At 39.9% G+C, this 26,424-nt stretch overlaps 1 protein-coding gene across 1 annotated transcript in view; it reads right to left on the bottom strand.

The window, feature by feature from the left end:
• LOC117363653 (cystine/glutamate transporter-like) overlaps positions 1-26,424 on the bottom strand; it is a 57,874-nt gene that overhangs the window by 23,085 nt on the left and 8,365 nt on the right. Inside the window, exons 3-7 of the mRNA XM_033951750.1 lie at positions 23,676-23,791; positions 11,351-11,476; positions 8,919-9,015; positions 8,761-8,805; positions 6,207-6,330 (exon numbers count right to left, since the gene is read on the bottom strand). Of these exons, the coding sequence (XP_033807641.1) occupies positions 6,207-6,330; positions 8,761-8,805; positions 8,919-9,015; positions 11,351-11,476; positions 23,676-23,791 (508 nt within the window). The remainder of the gene's footprint in view (positions 1-6,206; positions 6,331-8,760; positions 8,806-8,918; positions 9,016-11,350; positions 11,477-23,675; positions 23,792-26,424) is intronic.

The raw sequence follows: 26,424 nt of genomic DNA, 5'->3' as shown, positions 1-26,424 counted from the left end.
TTCCGGAAAAGGCTGAAGACCCATCACTTCAACTGAATAGTCCTAACGGACAGCCCTCTCCTTGTTCCACTTCCTTAATCTCCCGCTCCCTCTCTCTCAACCCTCCTCCTCCCTTCCCATGCTCCCCTTGCTCCCCCTCTTCTCACCTGTCTCTCTGCAAATGCCTGTAAATTTTGTCCTGTATTTAACTGTGAATGTCAATTGTAAACCCATTCTGAGCTCCCGGGAGAAATCCAAATAGGACCACAAAAGTGCAATCTAAAAACAATCAAAACACCATGGTGGAAAATGGCTACAAATTACTGTACTGGTGGTATTATACGCCCTTACGCCTACATAAGTTTAAGCCTAGTATCTCCGATCGATGCTGGCTCTTATGTGGTGCCCAGAGTTCCTTTGAGTACATCTGGTGGACATGCCCCAAGGTGAGTACCTATTGGGATAGGGTGTTTGCCTTAATGTCTGATATCTCTGGGGTGATTTTGGTAAAACATATGGAATGTGCATTGTTAAATATGAAGCTTGGGGGGAGTGCCTCTTAGATTTGCTAAACTGATAGCGACGTTTGGTGTTGGCTGCTGCCTGGCGTCAAGTCTCGACGCCCTCCCGGGCTCAGATGTTACAAAAAAATAGCCTATGTCTTTAGCATGTCCAAGCTCACGGCTATGACACGTCACCAAATGCCGAGGCTGTTGCAACACTGGAAGTCTTATATTGACTGGTGTGAAAGGAGAGGGCAACCCACGAACTCCTGTTAGTGACCATTGCCCTGCACAGAACATTGGGGGGGGGGGGGGGGGAGAGGGATTTCTTGTACTGTATGAAGCCATTTGATAAGCCTTGTATCTAAGAGCTATGTTAAAACATATAGTGCTTGCTGTGTTAATCTGTTTCTGAAAAATTTTCAATAAAATAAATATTAAAACCAATCAAAACACATACAATTTTCAAATAAGTATACAGTAGATCTAGATGTTACAAAATAAGTACACCACACGCAAAAACTCCTATGCACCGCTATCAATATGAGGACACTGGGAAAACAAAGAAGCAATAAAATAAGAGAGGACTTCTGTAGCTGCTCAATGACAAATGTTAAGTCACTCAAAATGGCGGCATATGGGAGATTTCCCGATTCACTAATGCATGAGTTACATCATAATATTTCTCTCATAATTAAACTGTATCTCAATATCTCAAATCAAATTTTATATTGAGCCCAATCAAATGTAAACAAAAAAGTACGTGCTAATATTTAGTTTAACAGTTGGAATAAATATGACCACTGTACCAAAGGAACACGGTTAAGGAGCAGATAATGTTCCTTCGTGCACATTCTAAGGGCGCATACAAACTGCCTAAAATGTGACTAACCCTACCATTATTCCTCCTACTTATACCTTTTGCATCCCTTCTCTCTACTACACCAAAAATTATGATACAAACACACACGTTCATACTATATGGGGAAAACGCCCACCCCCACCTATACATCCAAACCACAATACCTGCCATCCAACAATACCACAACTCATTCAAATACCCACTGCAAACATACAAATCAACCCCCAAAACTTCAGCACAAAGGACCTTAGGACTTATCAATACAAGATCCCTAAGAAATAAACATCATCTTGTATTGATACCATTCAGCAATATAACCTTTCCCTCTTGTGTTTAACAGAAACATGGCTTACAGATGGTGAAGAATCCTATTTAGCACAGGCATGTCCTCCTGGCTATTCATGTCTTTCTATTAACCATAATGGGAGAAAAGGCAGAGGCCTAGCAGTAATCTACCAATCTTCCTTGATGATCCAACGGGGATAATCAATTGTCAACCACTCCTTCAAAACTCTGGAATTTGATTTGAAATCAGATCCACCTCTCAACTTCCTGCTCATATATCTGCCCCCACCCATCACACAAGATTACCCTTACTATTCTGGAATCCATCATCTTTCATTACTGTACATCAACTATAACCCCAGTGATATTAGGAGACTTCAACATCCATTTTGACGATGCGACCAGACCCATCCTCTTTCCTAGGACTTACTGACTCTAACTGAAGATCTAAACCTAACATCCCTCATTTATGACCCAAACCATTCTGCAGGTCATACCTTAGATAGGATCTTTATCCCCAAACCACTCAATACCAAGCTCTCCTTAAAGTCTATTAACTTCCTACCCTGGACCGACCATTCTCTAATAACTCTTTCCTTCAAACAATCAACCTTTAAAAATCCAGAAAGACCAAAAATTACAGCTACAGAGATCTAAGCAAAACCTCAACTTAAATCTAGATCATTTCACTACTCTTCCACTAAATGAGCAACTTAATTCATGGAAAATAACAACAAAGACATTACCTGATACACTTGCCCCAATCAAACACGCCAAAAGGGAAACCCCTAGTATACTGTCATAAGAACATAAGAATTGCCACTGCTGGGTCAGACCAGTGGTCCATCGTACCCAGCAATCTGCTCCCTCAGCAGCCCTTAGATCAAAGACCAGTGCCCTAACTGAGTCCAACCTTACCTGCGTACGTTCTGGATCAGCAGGAACTTGTCTAGCTTTGTCTTGAATACCCGGAGGGTGTTTTCCCCTAAAACAGCCTCCGGAAGAGCATTCCAGTTTTCTACCACTCTCTGGGTGAAGAAGAACTTCCTTAAGTTTGTACGGAATCTATCCCCTTTTAAGTTTAGAGAGTGCCCTCTCGTTCTCTCTACCTTGGAGAGGGTGAACAACCTGTCTTTATCTACTAAGTCTATTCCCTTCATTATCTTGAATGTTTCGATCATATCCCCTCTCAGTTTCCTCTTTTCAAGGGAGAAGAGGCCCAGTTTCTCTAATCTCTGATTGTACGGCAACTCCTCCTGCTCCTTAACCATTTTAGTCGCTCTTCTCTGGACCCTTTCGCATAGTACTGTGTCCTTCTTCATGAACGGTGACCAGTGCTGGATGCAGTATTCCAGATGGGGGCGTACCATGGCCCAGTACAGCGACATGATAACCTTTTCTGATCTGTTTGTGATCCCCTTCTTAATCATTCCTAGCATTCTGTTCGCCCTTTTCGCTGCCACTGCACATTGCGCGGACGGCTTCATTTACTTGTCAACCAGTACTCCCAAGTTTCTTTCCGGAGGGTCTCTCTGAGTACTGCACCGGCCATCCTGTATTCGTGTATACGATTTTTGTTACCAACATGCATCTCCTTACACTTATCCACGTCAAACCTCATTTGACATGTCGTGGCCCATTTCTCGAGCATGTTTATGTCACGTTGCAGGTCTTTGCAATCCTTCTGTGTCTTCACTACTCTGAATAACTTCGTATTGTCTGCAGATTTAATCACCTCACTCGTCGTACCAATTTCCAGGTCGTTTATAAATATGTTGAAGAGCATGGGTCCAAGCACCGAGCCCTGTGGCACTCCACTCGTTACACTTTTCCAGTCCAAGTATTGTCCATTTACCCCCACGCTCTGTTTCCTATCCGCCAACCAGTTTTTAATCCACGTGAGTATTTCACCCTCGATACCATGGCTCGCAATTTTTCGAAGTAGTCATTCTTGCAGGACCTCATCGAATGCCTTCTGAAAATCCAGATATACAATGTCGACCAAGTCACCCTTGTCTATCTGCCTGTTTACTTCCTCGAAGAAATGCAGCAGTTTGTCAAGCAAGATCTTCCTTTGCTGAAGCCGTGCTGGCTGGTCCTTGATTGTGTCTGTCAAGATGATCAATGATGTGATCCTTTAACAGCGCCTCTACTATCTTTCCCGGTACCGAGGTCAGACTCACCGGTCTGTAGTTTCCCGGATCTCCCCTCGTATTTTTTTTGAAGATTGGCATAACATTCGAACTAACATTACTCAAAAGACAGCTGCGAGCTGCGGAAAGACAATAGAGACAAGATAAATCCATAACCTACTACATACGGGGAATTAAGGAAACGCCTAAAAACATACCTGTTCCAGAAATACCTAAACAATTGACCCGCGCTCCCTCTCCCTCCCCCCTCCCTATTCCACTTGAACTTACAGCACTGTTATAAATATAATCTGTTATCTTCATCGTATCGTAACTTTACATTGCTATTTATCCCCAACAGGTCCTGTCGGACATTACCTACTAAAATGTACATATTACATTTTCGCTCAGCAAATTGTATTTCTATACTATTGCCTCCTGAGGTCTCTGATCTCTGTATTTCCTCTGAATATCTACTTATTGTATTTCGCTGAATGTCCAGCATTCTTGATTGTAAACTGCCTAGAAGTCGCAAGATTGTGGCGGTATAGAAGAATAAAGTTATTATTATTATTATTATTATTATAACCTCACTGAACCTATACAAAGAAAGTGCAAACTATTATAAACAATCTATAACACTAGTAAAAAAGAAATATTATACAAACCGCAATCATAAAACAAAAGACACTTCTGCCCTTTATTCAATAGTCCAACCACTTACAACAAACAATAAGCAAAATCCTGAGAACACAGACAATCCACCTTGCATCGTATTTTGCAAATAAGATTTTTTAAAACTTCAAAATCAATTAATAACTGCAACAATACCCACCCTTTCTGATCCAACAACTGAAATCTCTAATTTACCATTTAGTAAATGGACTACTCTCTCCGTCCCAACAATGTCAGAAATAAAACAACTAATTCAAAACATGAACATAAAAGGATCCTCTCTGGACTCTATCCCTGCAGTAATTCTAAAGCATATTTCACAATCTTTGGACAATTTATCCACTGTATGATCAAAAATAGCCTACAGACAGGAACACTACTGGCAATTGGAAAACAACAATAATTCACCCAAAGATCAAAATGTCTCTAAGACAGAATGTTCAAACTTTCAACCAATATCTAATCTTCCATTTTGGGGTGAAAATAACAGAAAAGCCAGTATTTCACCAACTACCTGACTTTACAGAAAAGCAAACGTCCTCCACCCAAATCAAACTGGATTCCTAAAACACTACTCAACAGAACATTCTTTCATAGGACTCACAACAGCAGCTCCCTAGACCAAAAAAATCCATCCTACTCATATCATTAGATCTCTCTAGACACCATAGATCATCAACTTCTTTTAAACAGACTTATCTCCATAGAACTGACAGATAACGCATTTGACTGGTTCTCTTCATTTTTCTCTAATCAATCCTCTAAAGCAGTAGTTCCCAACCCTGTCCTGGAGAACCACCAGCCAGTCAGGTTTTCAGGATAGTCCTAATGCAGATTTGCATGCCTGTCACCTCCATTATATGCAAATCTCTATCATGCATATTCATCAGGGCTATCCCAAAAACCCAAATGGTTGGTGGTCCTCTAGGACAGGGTTGGGAATCACTGCTCCTAAAGTGCTTATCCGTCAAACTTCATCAGAAGACTTCAAACAAGATTATGGAGTACTACAAGGATCTATTCTCTCCCCTTTTCTATTCAACATTTTCACAGCTGCCCGTCTTACCATTGCACAGTCGATAGGTTTTACTGTCTATGCCTATCCTGATGACATACAATTGCTTCACCCCATTGATCCAACCGACTCAAAAGATTTAAAACATCAACAGAAAACTTGAAAAAGTTAGACAGTGGCTAACTGATAACATGTTATTCTTAAATATTGTCCATTCTGTCTTAAATCTACACCCATCAACTCTATTAAAATTCTTGGCATCATACTTGATGACAAACTAATGTTTCATCAAAAGATTACTTCTGTGGTTAAAAAAAAATGCTTCTACAGATTAAGAACGATCAGATCAATTTCTAGTCTTCTAGAGCCCTTATCCCTTAACATCTTACTACACTCCCTTGTAACGTCCCAACTTGATTGCTGTAATTCATTATATCAAGGAATAAACAAGAAAGAATTGAGAAGGCTACAAATTTTTCAAAATACAGCTATTAAACTGGTATACAAAGCAAAAAAAAAATTGACCATGTATCACCCCTTCTGATAAAATCACATTGGCTACCAATCACACATAGAATCACTCATTTCAGTTATAATTCCACGTCTATTTTGGAGCTTCTAAAAACAATGGTACCATAAATCTCTAATACCCATTGAGCTCTAAATGTCAATTTAATTTTCCCCTTTAATCAATCTAATAACAGCTACAGTATATTGTGTCTAATTCATGAAAATAAATGTTATTTACCACTCACCACAGCCACAGCTTCTGAGGCCAAAACACTCTCAGGTGTCAGAACAGTGTAGTAAGAAATATTGGTAAGAAGGTACCCAAGGATGACGGTCACCATAGATATAATTACAGCCAATGGGATATTTCTAAATAAAGCAAGGAACAACAGTGATGTATCTTTTTGTACAACTATCTATTTTTTAATAAATCCTTGAGGTATTAAAGACTCCCAGGATTTACACAAATCATCAAAACAAAAAGTCCACACAGGCTTTTGGAAACAGGAAGGAATTTGATATACCCCCTTTCTGGGGTATAATCAAAGTGGTTTACATATTATATTCTAGTAATCTGTAAAGCAAAGATACAGCTGTAAGAAAAAAGACAGCCGACATGGTTAAACAGCAGTTTACAATTTAAAAACGAGGGAATACCAGTTGCATAAAATGAAGGGTTGACATATTAACAACAATCTTAAACATACGACACAATTGGGTAAAAAGGTAGAGGAGAAAGGGAGAAACTGCAATATCTTGATAGGAAAGGAAGTGAAGGAAAATTACAGGAGGAAAGAGCATAGAAGAAATGTATAAATAAATCTCTGAATTCATGTTAGGAATAGATCCTTAATAGTGCTGCTCTTAAGTGATTTATTATTGTGTTTCTTAATGCATTAAGTCATAGGCATCATTGAATAAAAAAGTTTTAAGGTTAGACTTAAATTTAATTAAGGATGATTTCTGACAGAGCATTCCAAAGATTGGGAGCAGTAACAGAGAAAATGGACTTATGTGTGGTGTCATAAGTCATACTGTACATCTCGAAAACGGAATAGTTGGTAAGGTTTGTTCACTTTAACGAAGTGACCTTGTTGGAGTGTAAGGAATAAGTCAGTCTATAAATTCTGGAGTGTTATTTTGTCTAACTTTAAACGTATGGAGTAAAATTTTAAAAGTCATTCTGTGTTTTATAGGTAACCAATAATGATCATTCTAATTGTTTTAAGGATCTTCGGAAGTTAGGGCAGTAATTCCTCATTAATATTTTATATGAAGAACTGCTAAAATCGTTATCAATCCTTAATGGTATCCGTCATTATTTTTATGCAATTATGCAATTAAATAATTTAATGAAATTTAAGATTTTAAACTGACACTTATCTTGTCAGGTAAGGCTAGTCTCAGTTAGGGCACTGGTTTTTGACCTAAGGGCCGCCGCAGGAGCGATGGACCACTGGTCTGACCCAGCAGCGGCAATTCTTATGTTCTTATAAAGTTTTATCCAGGAATCTTTTATAAACACATCTTTTCAACGTAGGAAATGAGAACAAAGAAGCTCCACGTGTATGTCTTAAATTAGTAGAAAATGCAAAATGTTTTGAAAGGCAAATAGGTGCAAAACATAACAACGTCTTATAACATTAATGACAGTTCTGTAGAGCAGTGGTTCCCAAACCTCTCCTGGAGGACCATCAGGCCAGTCGGGTTTTCAGGATAGCCCTAATAAATATGCATGAGAAAGGTCTGCATATAATGGAGGTGCCAGGCATGCAAATCTGCTCCATGCATATTCATTAGGGCTATCCTGAAAACCCGACTGGACTGGTGGTACTCCAGGACAGGATTGGGAACCACTGCTGTAGAGTGACTGGGTCTGAAACCCATTTGGTTTGGATGAAAAACATTAGTCTGTTCAAGAAATTCAGAAAATGGGGGGGGAAACTATTTTCTCTGTAATTTCCTCTACAAAAGGAAGATTAGCGATGGGTCTGTAACTGGAACAGTCTAATTGCAAGGTTTTTTGGTCTTTAAAATGGTTAGTGTTTCCACATCCATTCCCTGCCCATGTAGGGATAACAGATTTTGTTAAACTAAAACCCGGACATGTGGTCCTGCCCACATCCGTGCATCATTCCTTCCGGCTCTGCTCCATTCCACCCAAGTCACACCCCATTGCGCCCCAGACCTCCCCCCCCAAAAAACCACTTCTCCTCTCTCCTTGAGCCGCATCTGGAGGGCCTCCAAGCATGCACAGATGTGATGCAATGATGTCTCACACAAGCATCCGATATCATTCCGTCAATGCCGCACATGCTCGGAGACCCTCCAGACTCCGCCCTGAACTTGAAAACCTGGACGAACTGCTGCTTTTTAAAAAAAAAAACAACAACAATGTCCGGACACCCAGACAGTCCTCTTAAAAAAAGGACATGGCCAGGTAAATCCGGACGTTTGGAAACCCTATGACCTCTCAAAAATGTTTCAAAAAATAGAGTACATTCAGTGTGCACTAAGAGATAAACTACTGCAAAACGCTTTAATGCATCTTGCAGTAGGCCTTTTTCCCCCAAAATTAGCACTTAACGTGCCTTAGTAAAAGGCCCCCTTATAGGTACTGTAGGGAAAAATCAGTTCCAACTTGTTTTTACTTTGTTTTGATGGAGGGGTTAATTTGGTTTTGTTTCATTTGGTGAACACCAAAACATAAAACCTAGACAATGCAAAATGACAGCATTATACATTAGTTATACAAATTTCACGTAGCAGACTGTAGTGTAGGATATAATGTGGACTCACCTTTCAGGATTGACCACTTCTTCTCGAAGGAAATTGACCTGAAACCTATAGAGTAGAAACAAGACAAAGCAAAAACATCTCCAAGAGCAAAGAAAACTGTACAAAGGGGGGGAAAAAAAGACCCCTTTCTTCTCTAGGAATATTAAAAGACTACTTACCAACCGGAATATGCAAACATTCCTGGGTAAAAAGTCAGGGATAATCTGTCGAGGGACACCGTACCATCAAAAGCACCCTGGAAATTCTCAGTTTGGCCTATAATATACAGAAAACAGGAGTGAGCCTGCTAAGCATTTCGCATTGCTGAACAGGGCAACTCAGATGTTAATGGGTAGTTCTTGAGCCCGACATTTAAAGCCATTTATCCATAAGATGGCAGCTGTTATCTGGCTAAACGGTTGAACCACTGTTATCAGCAGTGGCATGCGGTCAGGTCCTTCAGGGGATTCACCCCACCCCCTAAAGGCCCTGCTCTGAATTTGATTAGTCGATCAGGCAACAGGCAGATGCTGCTCAGCCAATCATATTCAGATCAGTACTGTCAAGGCCTTTAGGGGGTTTGGAGAATCTCCAGCCCAAAAGCCCTGCTTTTTTTTTTTTATTGAAGAGGGGTTATTTTTTGTTTGATGCAATTTGACTGGTTGAGCAGGCTGCCTACTCAACAGATCAAACGAAAAGTAAGCAAAAAAAAATTAAAAAGCTGGGCTTTAGAGATCTGGGGATTCACTGAATCCCCTGAAAGCCCTCACCACATGCCACTGGTTATTAGCGAATATTTGGTAGCAGTATTTTGGCAGTGCTAGGTGCATGGGCAGATCAAGAAATTACCCGGTTAACAGTGATAATCACACCATTATCCGGATAACTATTAAGTTAGGAAAATTGCTGACCAAAGTTTAGCTGGATAGTGGCTTGAATATCGCTAGTATCTGTATTCTCCATCAAGGGCTATACACTTAGTCCAGTGATTTCACACTTTTTCGTTCTGTCGGAAAAGTATGAAATAAAAAAAGTGGAAAATCACTGGATTAAGTGTATAGCCCTTGATGAAGAATGCCTCAACTTTATTGGGCTGAGAACCTTTCAGCGGCCCCTCGTACTAAATATCTGTAAATAATGTAAACACCACAGCTGGTGTTCAAATTAAGCACTGACTATGGAGTTTAAATATTAACTGCTTAGTTTTTAGATTTATGTCAGATTGGATTGACACTCTACCTGAACTAATTCACCTTGAGCTACCAAATCCACAATAAATACAGTTACATCTGATTTTTAAGTGACCCACAATTCTGTTTGCAATAAAGTCTGATTTTTACAGGGATTCCTAGCTTCAAAAAAATTTATGTCCTGACTAAAAATAGGTTTGGGCTTCCATAACTCATACACTTTTAGTCAGACAAAAAGGGAGGGTGCTCCTGGAAGCATGTTAGAGGCAGAATGGTCCATTTGCCTTTATTTGCCATCATGTTTCTAAAATTAGAAAATAGTGTGTATTACTTTTTCAAAATGCATATTTCCTAGTCAAATTTATCTTGCACCAATACAGATGCAAAGGTCACAGATTAGTTCCCTGATCCGTTTTAGGCGTGTGTGTTGCTCCACCCGGGCACCCCGCCCTCCAGCCGACCTCTTCATTTTTGCTTTCTTCGGGGGACAGGTTCCTGAAGAAGGGCTCCTCCCCGAAACCAGCATGGTTGAACCTTTTCTCCTGGCGCGGTTTTTGCTTGTTAGTTCGTGTGAAGTTTTCCAGATAAGTATCGTATTTATTTTTTCATTTTTTGTATGGTGATTTTTGACTTTGTTGTGTGGTCCGGGGGGTCCGGCTGGCAGGGTTTGTTTGGGGGTCGCTCAGGTACTATTGTGTTGAGTTTTTGATTTACTCACCGGTTTTGATTTATTGATTTATTGGATTAAGGTTGCTTTAATTTTCAGCACACACAGGGTGCTCGATGATGGTGTGGGGGTGGAGGCTTACCGCCTTGAAGTGAAGTATCGGAGCTGGACTCCTATCGCTGATGGTTCACACTGAGAGCACCCTTCACATACATTATAATCACATGATTTTGATTGTGAGTTGTGAATAAAGTTTAAGTTCCTGAGCGTCCTCTGAACAAACTTGGTTTGCCTCGTCGGGTTATTACTATAGTAGGATTTTTAGCAAAGTTTGAGTGTATTGTTGTGTTTAACTTGTTTTTAAGGCTTAATTGATGCTAATTGTCAATTAACAGCAGTTGACGTCAACTGCACTTAATTGGATGGTAGACATCTAGTCCAAGGCGCTTACTGAAAAGTAGGCATGGTAAGGTAGTGGTTTGTCATGTAGGTGCCTATTTGGACTTAGGCACACTCATTTAGACAAAGAAAACCCTGGCATAGGGCGCATCTAAGGTTAGGATACCTATCAACACCTAAGTCCACTATAGGTGCCGCTAAGTTTAGAAAATTAGAGGGTTTAGGCCTTCAACACTAATTTCAAGAGGGAAACCATCAGTAATAAGAATGACCACTCTGGTGTCTTCCGTACAAGAATGCACAGAAATCACTGGACCTTTTTTCTGCATTTCAGATCACAGATTTGCATACCCACCTTGAGTCAAAAGCATTATTCCTGGCACAATAACCAGTGCCAGTGCAATCAGTTTGATGACTGAGAGGAAAGTCTGCAATTTTGCACTCCAGCTAACGCTCCAGGAGTTTAGAGCAGTGACTAAACCTGCAGAATGAAAAGCAAGAATCAAGAAAGGATCAGATTCTTTGCCTACTTCATTTTCAAAAACTAAACTTCTGATCTTGTTTGACTGTTTTCTCCTTATTGTAAAAGTCTAAATAGCACAGACACCCTTTCCACTTTTTCTTAATTCAGTGACATACATATTTTATTTCAATACTTATATACCAGACTCCCAGTAGCAAAACTTCCCAATGTAGTTTAGAACATAAGAAAATAAGAGTTGCCATAATGAAATAGACAGAAGATCCATCACGCCAAGTATCCTGTTTCCAATAATGGCCAATCCAGGTCACAAGTCCTGGCAAGATTCCAAGGAATAAAACAGATTTTTTGCTGCTTATCCTAGGAATAAGCAGTGGATTTACCCAAATCCATCTTAATAATGGCTTATGAAAATTTCTTTTAGGAAATTATCCAAATCTTTTTTAAACCCTGCTAAGCTAACTGCTTTCAACACATTTTCTGGCAATGAATTCCATAATTTAATTACACATTGAGTGAAGAAATATTAATTAGTTGATTGATTGTGTCCCTTCCCCACTCTTTCTTTTGATATTGCATTTCCCACGTGGGGTTATTTTTCCTTTCTTTTTTGGATCATGGGTTAAGTGACTTGCCCAGAGTCAAAGGGAGAAGGCTGTTATCAAACTCACAACCTCAGAGGCTCCTGCCCACATAAATCACCTGTTGCCACCTAATCCCCAATATTCAGTAGCATTAAAGTGGGCAGTGACATTGAATATTGCCTCTGACTGCCACAAACTCCCCCCCCCCCAAAAAAAAAAAACAACACACACAAAAAAAAAACGGGCAGTACGGAGGGGCTACATTAGAAAGGAGCCCGGGGTTACATGGGTTCTGATAATATTCAATTCCGACACCAACATCACTCCAAAGCTGTCTTTAATTAGGCCATTGAGCGATAGAGGTGCCAGCATTGAATATCAGGCTGGCATCTCCCTGAGCCCTCTCCACCCCAACACAGCCCCTTCCCCAGCCCAGGGCCAGGAAGCAGCTCCACTTCCCCTTCTCCAACCAGGTAGGATCCTGGGTCTACCTTGATCCCTGCTGGTCCTGTGGTTGTTGTTGGGGGGTGGCAGTCAACATAGAATTTGTGACTTCTTATAGCAACGCGCGATACGACATGAAGGACCACGAGCCGCTGCAAGACGTGGCCTAATTTTGCCGGCAACATCAAGTGCTGAAAAAACTACTGACTGTTGCTAAGTATTGGGGGGGGGGGGGGATTGTTCCTAGCACAAAGTTATCCAAGGTTGTTTATAGGTCAACACATTAGAAGACAATAAAAATAACTGTTAACAGAAAATAATTAAATTATTGTTCTTAACAACCTAAGTCAAAATAAGCCTTAAATAAGAGCTCCTTTTACTAAGTTGTGATAGCGGTTTTAGCGTGCACTGAATTGCCACATATGCTAGACCTTAACGCCAGCATTGAGTTGGTGTTAGTTCTAGCCAAGTAGCGTGGGTTTAGCGCGCGATCAAATCCTGCGTGCACTAAAAACGCTATCGCAGCTTAGTCAAAGGAGCCCTAAATTTGATGTTGAACTGTTCTAAACCCTTATTATTCATCCTTTAAAATGCCTCAAAAAATGATGGAAGCCCAAGATTAATCAGAAGTAAACCAATTCAGAAAGATCCATTTTTTTTAGTTAAATTATGTCCATCCTAAATCATGTTGTGAAAGAAACAAAAATACACAGTGAATTTGTAAACACATGCCTTTGCTTCAGTTAATCTGGTTCAAAAATAGATCCCGTCATTAATGTTATGAAGACAATGAAGAAAAGTGCGAAAGGCCTCCACGACAAGAGCAACAGGACAAACCAAAGAGTCACGAGGAAGAGATTGCTCGGGACACGCTTTATTGAAAGAATCAGTCTATAGACTAGACACTGATAGTGTTTCAGCTAAAATGCCTTTGTCAAGAGTCTATTAAGCCGTAAAAAGCAAAACAACATGAATAATCATACAATATTACAAATGTACAGTACAATCAAATCATAAATTAAAATGCAATCCATTCATATTTTATTTCTAATGGTTCATTCAAATCATTTCTCCATTGTGTACACTCCGTTGGGTCTCCTGCTTTATATTATTCTTTCACTATTCCTTGGATTAATAAATTATATCTTATATATTCAATTCAAATAACACTAATTTTATCAGCTACTTACTTGTTAACCGAATCGAGCTCCTTTTGGGAGATGATGTGGTATACAAATTTAAGTTATAGATTAGATTATTCTGTCACCATCTTGCTGTTTTCATTTTGAGAATCAATTTTTTTTTTTTGAACATCATTTTTATTAAAGAGACCACAAGAGAAAGAAGCAGGTGTCCATTACAGTATAATTATTTTTTAGCCTCATTGCTCTAATTATAATTGGTTTTACCTTTTAATGTATGTTTTGATTGTACTGTACATTTGTAATATTGTATGATTATTCATGTTTTTTAACTTACTTTTTATGGTTTAATAGACTCTTAACAAAGGCATTTTAGCTGAAACACTGTCACTATCAAGTCTACATATTGATTCAGCTGTTGAAACCCACATTCTCGGTGGCAGCCTGTGATTGCTGTGATGTGCACCAGCGCATTGTCATGAAGACACAGAATGCCTGCTGTGCGTTTTCCTCATCTTTTCTCATTGATTGACTCCCACAAAGTGATCATTGTGTTGGCTTAACTTTCCCCAGTTATGGCTGTCTTGTGTGGCATGAAATCCAGAAGCAAAAGTCCTTCATCATCCCAGAAGACAGTTGCCAAGACTTTGCCTGCAGATTTTTCTATCTTGAACATTTTTAGGGTGAGAGATGACTTTTGCTTCTACTGCATTGACTCCATTTTGAACTTAGGATCTCTGTGATAGACCCAAGTCTCATCTCCAGTCACCTAATGATAAAAAAAAATTCACTTGGTCTTCATGGAGCATCTCCAAGTTCTCCTGACAGCACTGGAACCTCTTGGCCTTGTGGCCTTCTGACATGGCATCAGCATTCTTGGAACCCATTTTGCACTAACCTTAAGACATGCCCAACTTTTCATGATTTTCCAAACTGTACCTGCTGAGATGCCCATTTCTTCATCTATTGGATAAACCTTAATTCGTCTTCTCTAACAAATTTAAATCTTCAACTTTTTAGCACATTTTTGTGGAAGTTGCTTCCCTAGGATGATGGGGCAGACTGCAGTCATATGTTCATAGATCTCCTTTGGCTTTTTCCCTTCTTTTGTGATAAATTTTTATCACTGAATGGCTCTCCAAATCTAGCAGTTTCTTACTTGATTTGCACAAGGACTCTCCTGACATCCTGTCTCTTGAAATATTAGATTTGCACTAAGCCACAACTGTGCATGAGTAACCTTGAGACATGTCACCACATGCCAGACTTGTTTCAACATGCTTGCTACTTTCTGCCATACTCAGGTAGATAAATTATTGAAGGCCCCTCATAGAATACTGAATGGTTCCAATATCATCAATAATTACCCATCATTCACATCACAAGATCTTGTTTACCATGCTTTGATAGGCAAGAACTTAAGGCAGTGCAGGGACATAAGAGATTCAGATTCCATCCATGCAAAAATAGGCAGAAAAATTAGGCCTATAGTTCATTCTAGGACAGGGTTGCCATGAGCAAACATGCTTCATCATGTGTAAAAATGTTCTTTAACATTTCCCTGAGCACTACTCATTATTATGCAGTATGGTGATTTTTTGCAGAATGCATTTGAAGATGCTTTTTTTTGAAACGGTGATTTATTTTAACTACTCATGTCCCACAAGAACATAAAATAAAGATACTTTCATTTACAGAGGTCATGTGTCACTTCAATAAACAAATCTCCCCTCCCCTGTCTTCTCCTTGCCCAATACAGTCCATCTTCCTGAGCCTCCCCAGCATTTCTGTTTCCCCTCTCTTCCCTATACTATGGTCCAGCATCCCCAGTTTTCTTCTATTGCTAAAGGGGGACAGTTGCAACAAGCCTGGAGCTCAAATGCAGCAGAACAGTTATGGAAGAAAGAAGTGTAACTGGGGTCCCAGGGTCTTTCCTCAGTCACTATGTTATCACCTGATACCATCCCCACAAAGAAGAGGATGGAATAGGGTGCAGGCTGGGGCCAAAAAGAACTCTGGTAGGCTGGGAGGTTTTCCCGCTGCACTCAGTCTTCTTATGGCAATGATCACCAACCTTTTTTCATGTAAAGAGCCGCAGAATGAATACAAGAACGCTCTGAGGGCCTCCAAAAGATTTCAAGCTTATACATACTACTAATTTTATAAATTGCCTTGACCTGTTTGTTCAGGCTGGGTATTAAGCGTTAAAAATGAATACTAATATTGATTCTACAACACCAAGGATATAATTTAAAAACTCATATTATTTTGGATTGACAGCAGTAGCATATTCTATAAATGAGACACCTGAGAAACACACTTAACAGATTCTTTACAGTTACTATATCAAGTGGGCAAGACTGAAATTAATACATTTACAAGATTTAAAGAGCATTTCAGCCAACTGTTTGAAAGCCACAATGGAGGACAGCCTCCAATCCCCACCCCCCCCCCCCCAAACACACACTTCTCTTAAAACATTGCTCCAACTTTACTGGAAGGAAAAAAGGAAAAACATAACCACAACCAGTCTTGGCAATCTTAAACAGATGATAACTCTAATACAGCACAAGTACACAGTTCATAGGAATGATGTAGTTGCTACACCCCATAAATGGCATTTCTAGCCCTTCCCATTTCACAGAACCACTGTGGCTGTGCTCCATGTCAATACTCAAGTCCTACCAGGCTTCCCTCCCTCCCCCCCCCCCCCCCACCAGACTCACTCAAAGACCCTACTTTGTTCATCCTCACACTCAGGTGTGGTTCTCCTCACCAACACCTTCTCCTCAATTGGCAGGTTGCTTCCCTGCCAGTCTTTCACATCAGACTCTTGGTCCCCTGTCCCTTTACTCCAAGTTTAATCTAGGCTTGATATACTGTCTATTCCTTCCATATTTAGGTGCTGTACAATCATATCTAGGGAGGGGTACAGAAAGAAGAGATAGAACTTAGAGGGGATTATGATAGGGTAGGGAGGAAATACAATGCTTGATAGGAAAGAGGTATTGGGAGAGGTAGAGAGTAGGCTGGGGGTGTAAGCACAGATAATCCGCAGAGGTTGTTAGGAAAGAGGGGAGAACCTAAGAGGATAAGTTTAACCAAATGCATCATTAAAAAAGGAATGTTTTTAGTTCAACCTTAAAATTGCAAGTATTTAAGGAAGATTCCAGACAGAGGTACAAAGGGCATGCATTCCAAATAGTGGGCACAGTGACTAAAAAATGGAGTGCTGTATGGTGTTATATGTTATGGGGCTCATAATCAAAACGTGAATACATCTAAAATCCCGCATAAATCGGCACTTGGACAATCAAAAAGACAGGTCGTCCAAGTGCCGATAATCAAAACGAGTTTTAGACGTATCTAAAAACAGCTTAGGACTTTTCAGTGCCACTGTATGCCGAGAGCTGAAAGGAGCGTTTTAGGAGGAGTGGTGGGGGTGGGATTTGGGCGGGACGTGGGCTGACCTAGACTTGGTCGTACTCCAAGTATAACTTTTATTTATTTATTTAGTCATTTATTTAGTCCGTCCTCCCAAAGGAGCCCAGAACGCGTTACAGTAATACATTCATAGTATGGGTAGGGCAAACTTTAGCGAGAAATAGACTCTTCAGTATTTACAGCATGGACAAGGGGTTTCGATTATAGCAATTACAGTATAGACATAACATGCAGACTTAACAAATACAGACTTAGTGGACATAGGGTGGTTTAAATTGCAGCATTTCCAGTGTGGATATACTAGGAAGTGAAATAGATTTCTTTGCAGGTGGGTGCATCTTTGTTGTCATTGAAAAGTGGTAGCAATTCAGGTTATATTTGTGGTGGTAAGCGAGTTTTAGCGAGATTCCGTTTGGCATATTAGGTGGTGTCTTTTGAGACTGCCTAGATGGAACTTGTAAGTAGTGACTTAGGCCATCTAAAAACAGGTCTAAGTGCCCAGAAGGTATCCAAAGTGACCAGATAACCACTACAGACACAAAGTACAGACCCCGACACACTCCCTCAGTGATCACTGACCCCTCCCCATACCATAAAAATCAGACTAAAAACATACATATCTGCCTCCAGAACATCAGCGACTGGCATAGGAAAGCCTAATAGAGCTGCACACAGGTCTCTTAAATAGCTAGTGAACCATAGAGAGGAGAACCCAGGCCCATAAGCCACTCTAACCACTGCATTCATGGTGAAACATGTGCACCCCCCAAAACCTCCCAAAACCCTATTGTACTGCCATTTAGGTGACACCTGCAGCCATCAGGGCTATTGGGGTGATAGACATGTGGGTCTAGTAGGTTTTGGGGGGCTCAACATGACCTATAAGGGAGTTGTGGTGAGATGTTTATGTGGCACCCTTTTATGTGGCACCCTTTTTGTGAAGTTCGCAGTAGTGCCCTATAAGGTGCCCCACTACTCTGTTACTATTTCTGGGTGTCTAGTCTATTACTTTGCTGATCCCACACACATCCAAAAGGTCTTGTTCTAGACGTGGACAAATTTTTGGACAAGAATGGGATATAAGGATAGACGACTTAGCGGTCTGGACAATCAAACGGTTGGATGTAGAAGTACACAATTCTCTAAAAAAGAAATATTTTGGCCATATTTTTGAGAATGAACTTTTGACATGTCCGACTTTGGGCAACTAGCAACTTAGGCCCAAAACGGACTTTGATGTATTTTTTGATTATGCCCCTCTATCTGTCAGAATTTGGAATTACAAGGAGGTTCTGTTTTGAGGCACAACATACGCGAAGTACCGTATGAGAGGAGAATACGGTCAAAGCAAGGGAGGAGCATGGATCTGATGGATTTCAAACACTAAGAGCAAGAGTTTGTAAGTGAGTCTGTGCATAATTGGTAACCAATGAGCAGCCAGAGAACAGTTCTCAGATCATCCCTGCAACTGGGCAGAAATGTGTCCGCTGTACCCCTTATTTTACCAATTTTTTAAAAATCTTTTTGTAAGAGTTTGAAAGCCCATCTTTTCAGTAAAGCTTTTCAGAATTTGTGATGAGAAACTGTTTTTTTTTCTTAATGGTTTTTACTTTGATGTTTATGGTTTAAAGGAATTGTTTTATGTTTTTAAAGAACTGCATAATGCACGTTTTAGGGATGTTTGATGTATTCTATGTGATTTTAGTAAGTTGTAAAGTGGTTATTTTATTGTAACCCACATAGAATATGGATATGTGGGATATGTGAATAAATAAATTTGGGATACCCCATTAGTTCCTTGGGTCTCGGCAAAGGTTTAGGCAACCAAAGACCCTGCACAGGTCCAAGTTAACATTTCTATTACTAATCTAATCTAATATTTATGCGTTGCTCATACCTGAAGTTATGATGCCGTTGTACAGAGCCATGGTGAGGCCTCACTTGGGAGTACTGTGTTCAGTTTTGGAGACCACACTACCGAAAGGACGTGCTGAGGATTGAGTCGGTTCAGCGAACGGCCACCAGGATGGTCTTGGGGCTCAAGGATCTCACGTATGAAGAAAGATTTAAAAAATTGCGGCTATACTCACTTGAGGAAAGAAGAGAACGGGGAGATATGATTGAAACATATAAGTACATCACGGGACGCATCGAGTCAGAAGATGATATCTTCTGGCTCATGGGACCCTCGACCACCAGAGGGCATCCACTGAAAATCAGGGGAGGGAAGTTTCATGGCGACTCCAGGAAGTACTTCTTCACCGAAAAAGTAGTGGATCATTGGAACAGACTCCCACTCCAGGTGATAAAGGCCAGCAGCATGACGGATTTTAAGAGAAAATGGGATACTCACGTGGGATCTTTAAGGGAGTAAATTCAGGGGAGGGGATACTTGGAATGGGCAGACTTGGTGGGCTATAGCCCTTTTCTGCTGCTTTTTTCTATGTTTCTATACCTATACAGGCTTAAGACAACTTTAAAGAGAAGAGAGAGGGAAGAGGAAAGAGAGGGGAGAGATAAGAGGAGGGGAGTGGGGGTGGAAGGGGAAGAGAAGACAAAAGGATGCAGGAGATTAAGGGCTTCTTTTACTAAGGTGCGCTAGGGCTTTAATGCGCGGAATAGCACACGCAACATTGCCACATGCGCTAGACCTTAACGCCAGCATTGAGCTGGCGTTAGTTCTAGAACAGGGGTCTCAAAGTCCCTCCTTGAGGGCCGCAATCCAGTCGGGTTTTCAGGATTTCCCCAATGAATATGCATGAGATCTATGTACATACACTGCTTTCAATGCATATTCATTGAGGAAATCCTGAAAACCCGACTGGATTGCGGCCCTCAAAGAGGGACTTTGAGATCCCTGTTCTAGAAGCATAGCACGCAGTATAGCGTGCGGTAATTTCCTGCATGCGCTAAAAACGCTAGCGCACTTAGTAAAAGGAGCCCTAAGTGTCAAACAGATGGGTCTTCAGTTTTCTTCGGAAGATGACATGGCAAGCTTCAGTTCTGGTCATTTCTGTAAGGCCATTTCAAGTTTTTACTCATAGAAAGGTAAGCATGGAGTGAAAAACTCATTTGTAGTGAAGATCTTTAGTGGATGGGAGATTTAGTAGCATCTGGTTGAGGGTTCTGTGAGAGGTAGACTAAGCCATTGAGAAGAGCTGGATGAGTGGGGCTGCAGAGTTTCCATAAAGTATGTGGTGAATGATGCAAGATATTTTGAATGTTATTCATGATGGGATGGATAGCCAGTGCAATTGTTTGATGAAGGTTGTGACTGAGTCATATCTTCTCAGGTTGAAGATTAGTCTTACTCTGACTGCACTCCCAGTTGGATAACTTTTGTCAATCAAATTTCCAGCTGCAACCATTTACTGTACAGCTCCACCCTTCTCCATCCACTGGGCTGTTCCCCAGCAGCCTGTCACCCCATTATCTCAGACCCATCAGGCTATTTGACAAGCTTCCCCTTTAGTAACCCCCAGGAAAACTCACTCAGCCCCATCCGGAGACCATGAAGGATTTCCATTGGGGTGGGAGGGGGTATTACCAAACCAGTTGTGGAGATTTTTACAGTGTCTGTGTTAGAGGCTTACCATGTCCCTGCCCTTTTAAGCAATAAGTTGGTGTCAGAGTGGGTGGAAATTTGGTAGGCCTCCTGCTGTTGGTATAGAGTGAAAGGACAGGTGAAACTGGGGCCAGCTGGGAAGGAGTGTCACAGAAGAAAAATGCACCAGGATGGAAAACATGGTACATGCTCATGCACATGCACAACTTAGAGAGAACACTGGTTATACATATCTTGGAGCAGTTATAAATTTGTGGAGGAACTCTTGGAGAGGTCCTTTTATAAAAATCACATAGGTGTTAATGATGCTTTTATAAAATAGATGCAACTTATGCACATATGTGCCTTTGCAGCCTAAGTGTTTTGATATAAAATCATCTCTATGAGAAAAACTGTATAGCAGGCTTCCCAGGTTGGAAGGACAAATGCGAGGGGCGTTCAGTAATTTATTTATCTCAGTAGGAAGGAAAAGAGTTTTCAAAAAATTGTTTTATTATTTCTCAATATAGTCCCTTGATAGCTCCATACATTTTATCCACTTTACCTGCAATGACTTTCACTCTTTGAAAAGAATTCTGTTTGATTTTCAAACCAGGATGTCATAGCTTCCTTGATATCTTCATTACTTGAAAACCACTGTCCACTGAGAGATTTCTTCAAAACGCGGAATAGGAAATAATCTGAGGGAGTTAAGTCAGGACTGTAGGGTGGATGGTTCAGCTGCTGAAACCCACATTCTCAGATGGCAGCTGACTGTCGTGACATGTGCACCGGTGCATTGTTGTGAAGAAGCAGCATGCCTGCTGCGAGTTTTCCTTGTCTTTTCTCCTTGATTGACTCCCGGTTATAGTTGTCTTGTGTGGCATGAACTCCAGAAGCAAAGTCCTTTATGATCTTAGAATACAGTTGCAATGACTTTGCCTGCAGATTTTTGTGTCTTGAACTCTTTTGGGTGGGAAATGACTTATGCTTCCACTGCATTGACTCCATTTTGGACTCGGGACCTCTGTGATAGACCCAAGATATGTTCTCAGTTTTAGCTCCCCAACTCTGGAACACTCTGCCTCTTTTTATTAGAAAGGATAGAGATCTTGTCTCTTTTAAAAAACTTTTAAAAACTTTTTTATTCAATGATGCCTTTATTGATTAATTAATATTCTTTTTTTTTTTTTTCTCCTCTTCTTTTCTTCTTCCCCTCCCTTTGTTTTTTCCCTAATTTATGTATTTTTTCCTCCATTAAGAGAAAAAATTTGTAACTTTTTCCCCCCTTACCCTCTTTTCATGTTTGTTTTTAACATTATATATAGGGATCTTTTCTGTTTTATGTAATTATTTAACAAATATTTATTAAGTTGTTATTAATGTACTACTAATATGACTATGTGTTCCCTTATAATCTGTTTTTTAACTGTACATCGCTTAGAATGTTTTAAATAGGCGATTCATCAAAAATAAAGTGAACTTGAACTTGAACTTGAACTTGAACCAAGTCTCATATCCAGTCACCAAATGATGAAAACAAATTAACTTGTTTTTCATGGAGCATCTCCAAGTTCTCCTGACAGCATTGAAGCCTTGTGGCCTTCTGACATGGCATCAGCATTCTTGGAACTCATCTTGCACTAACCTTGGACACGCCCAACCTTAATCTATCTGTCTGATAAAATTAAATCCTCGACTTTCTTGCACATTTCTGTGGAAGTTGCTTCCACAGGCAAGTCATAAATCAAAAACTTGAATGCATCAGAGTTTGGTTAGATGACAATATGCTAGCCCTAAACAATGCTAAAATGAAAACAATGTTGTTTCCCTGGAAAGAAGGAATATTGCACCCCAATCTCCATTAAAATCAGCCTCTACAACAAGTAACATCCTTAAAAATTTTAATAGTCATCTTCGACATTAAATTCCCATACCATGAGCATATTAGCAGTGTAGTGAAATCTTACTTATACAAGCTCCTTATGATATCAAAATTCCTTGAACCAAAATCCTTAAATATCTCTTAAACATCTTAATTCACTCGTTAGCGATATCAAAGCTAGATTATTGTAACTCATTACTCAAAGGGATAACTCACAAAGAAATAAGGCACCTCCAAATAATCCAAAACTCGGCAATAAAACTCATTTCAAATGCCAAAAAATTTGATCACATATCACCACTCTTAGATAGGCTCCCGGTCGTAGATAGGATTACATAAAAGATAATACTGCTGACACTTAAAACGATTACATCAAAAGTGCCTGAATTTATACATAACCTTTTGATACTGTACACACCATCGCACACACTCAGATCCACGGACCAGAAACTACTAACGTTCCTTCCCTAAAAATTGTTGGTACAAGATGCTTAAAGATCTTCTCTGTCATAGCACCTCAGCTGTGGAACACACTACCCCTAGATTTAAGGGATGAAAAAATACTTGACCGTTTAAAAGGTAAACTGAAAAGCCACCTATTCAAACATGCTTTCTTATTATAACCTCTGCTTTCCTAAACACCCATAACCAATTTCAAAGATATTCTTTTTCTCCTTACCCTTACCTAGATGTTTTAACCTTGATTGTCTCTCTACCCTATAACAACTGTAGTTCCTCCCCATCTCCCCTCCATATTCCAGTATGTTTGGTTAGTTCAAATTGGAATTATGTATATGTGGTTTTAAAATTGTATAGCTTTTTGTTTCTGTATTTTGTTTAGAAATTTTTGATAGGCGACTATATCAAATTTTAATAAAACTTGAAACTCATTTCTTTTCTGATATGACAGGGGTTAATTTATTCCTACTCAGAATTTGGCTTCTTTGCCCCTATCTCAAGAAAAATTATCTCCAGGTCTCCATCTTAAGTGTCTTTAAATATGACATTTCTATATTTCATGGTCTCTAGTCTCTCTCTTTTATCCCCCTTCTTTTCTGAATATTTTTTTTGTAATCCATGCAAACTGCTTTGCGGCCTTCAGGAACAATGTTATATCACATGAATAAATTTCACACTGTACAGTCAATATACTTACAAAGTCCAAACAGAGAAGCAAGTTTCACAGCTAAAATTGGAGCTGTGCAAGGGGTGAAGAAAGGTTCCAAAATGTAGCGTCCAAATGCCAAAGAGAGGACAGCATAATTAGCTGGACTAAGAGAAGAGATAAAGAAGTCATATGGATATAAATACATGCTGGCTAGCTAACAAAACCTATCACATAATTAATCAGAGAACTGCATTATTTATGTGTAAAATGACATTCTCTTGATACTCTAAATATATGCCTTATCCCCCAAATTCTATTAAAAAGTGCTAAAAATTGTGTGCACAATTTAATCAAATAATGAGCCAATTAGCACAAATAATTGGGGATCTTAATAGGCAATTATTGGTACTAATTGGTTTTGATTAAAATTTACGTGTATAAATTTAGGTGAGGGATCCATACCTAAATTTTATACACTTATCAAAAAACGGGGGGATGGAAATGGGAGAGTCATGGGTGGAATCAGAGGTGTTCCTTGGATTTATAAGGGGGATCTGCACCTAATTTTGTCATGAGGATTTGTACCACATTTCAGTACAAATGGCTGTGCCTAAACCCCTCTTTTACGAAGGAATAGCACAGGTTTTAGCGCTGGCAGCGGTGATAACTTTTAGATTGTCCAACTACCGACTTGGGTGGGTTTTTAGACGTATTTTAGTTTTGATTATGAACCCCATACTGTTTTAGTAACAGAAATCTTTTCTTCCTCATTTCAGTCCACTTAGAAATATCAGCAAATATAGAAATTTTACTATTCAAAAAATTTGTTTCTTTCTTCTTAAAGAAAAGTCTCTTAAGTTCCTCTTTAACTTGTTGAAATACAAATGATGCTATCAAATGTTGATCTCACTATAATTTCTTCTACAGAGGACTCCAAAATTTTAATAAGGTTCAAACTGCCAACTGATATATCCATGACAGAGTCATCAGTCTTGGGACTAGGACATTTTATAGGATTTGGTAAGAAAAACCAACAATCTTCTGAAGAGGTGGAAGACCCTCCTCTGGATACTTAAACACCTCTTTTAAGAACCTATAAAATAAATCCTGAGGCTAAGAGGTGAGGAGTTTAAGAAAATTTAAATGTCTAAGATTCAGTTGTCGAGTAAAGTTCTCAAAATTCAAAATTTTCTGTTGCATATTGATTGTTGCGATTGTCCAGGTTTCACTTCATCTGGGTAGGTAAAACAGACGTTTCAGCCATCATGATGTGGCATTCTTCGGTGTGTGGTGAGCTCTGCAGTTTGTCTTTAAATATTGTGGGTCCTCTAGCCTGATTGGCTAGAAGAGCCCCCCTATACAGTATATAAAGACAAACTGAAGACCTCACAGCAAACCCTGAAGAAAGTCACAGCAAGATGGCTGAAACATCAGTTCTATCTACCCAGATGCGGCAAGAACCGGACAGCTGAAACAATCTGGAGGCCAGCCGCGGAAGCCTAAGAGAACACTTAAGTATATTCATCTACAATACTGTTTGAACTGGAGCACAATGTTTTCTAGGATGGGCGTACTTTCACTGCTCACTTTCCTTAAAGAGTGTGCCCTCTCTTTACTGATGGTTCATGCATGTACACACCATTAGGAAAGAGAATGCTCTATGTGCAAATAGTGTGCACTTTCAATGGCATTCATTTGAAATGAAAAAAAAAAAAATTGAAAACAAAATGAAAAATGTTGGGGCACCTATTCCTAATATTTTCTTATAATAGCTCTGTTCAAGAAGGATAAAGGTACATAGACTATAGAAAAAAATATTTGCCTTTGATATGGCTAAGGAGAATAGGCTAATGAAGTTCTAGGTTACCCTACTTTCTCTGTATCTGTCGTACTTGCAGAGAAAGAATATCTAGGAATTTCAAAGGATGCTTACCCCAGTCCTACCCATCCCTCTCCCCCCCCACCCGACACACATTTACTTATTCATGGAAATCCATTTGATAGCTGTCCCTTACATAAAACCTAAGCACATATATTCTGCATTGTGAAAACCCAAACTTAACATAAGTTTAATGGGAGTTTCAGTGGGATAAACAAGGTCCCCCATCCCAATAAGAAAGTGAGGTAAAAAAAAGGAATAAACCAAGTAGATCAACTCTTTTCTTACAAAGCTACACTTCCATTCAATCTGTTTGTGTTTTGTTAGTTAACCAAAGTTTTCTCTGAACCAGGCGGGAGTCCCTCCATCTGCATTCCTGTTTCAGTATCTAAATTTCTAAATTTTTTATAATTTATATTCCACATATCCTACAATTCTATGAGGATTACAGATTATTCAGGTAAAGGGTTTGCGGTGAGGTCTTCATTTTCAATCGTGAGGGATAGCCAGGACTCCAAGGGACTTGACACATGATATTGAAGCATCTCCCCTCCCCCCCCCCATACACACCTACTTGCAGGAACATACTCGAACATCAAAATACTTTCATTTACAGATGTCATATGTCACTTCAGTAAATCAGATACTTGCGGTGCGCCCCACCCCACCCCACAGTCCAGAATCTATCCCTCTTTTTTCTCCTTCCACCACCCTTCCAGAACTGTTGCAGAACGGGACTTGGGGGTAATCATCAGTGAAGACATGAAGGCTGCCAATCAAGTGGAGCGGGCTTCATCTAAGGCTAGGCAGATCATGGGATGTATACGCAGGAGTTTCGTCAGCCACAAGCCTGAAGTCATTATGCCACTGTATAGATCCATGGTGAGGCCTCATCTGGAATACTGTGTACAATTCTGG

Source organism: Geotrypetes seraphini, chromosome 7, assembly GCF_902459505.1.
Source record: "Geotrypetes seraphini chromosome 7, aGeoSer1.1, whole genome shotgun sequence".
NCBI classification, from domain to species: domain Eukaryota; kingdom Metazoa; phylum Chordata; class Amphibia; order Gymnophiona; family Dermophiidae; genus Geotrypetes; species Geotrypetes seraphini.
This window is presented reverse-complemented; position numbering and strand designations above follow the sequence as displayed.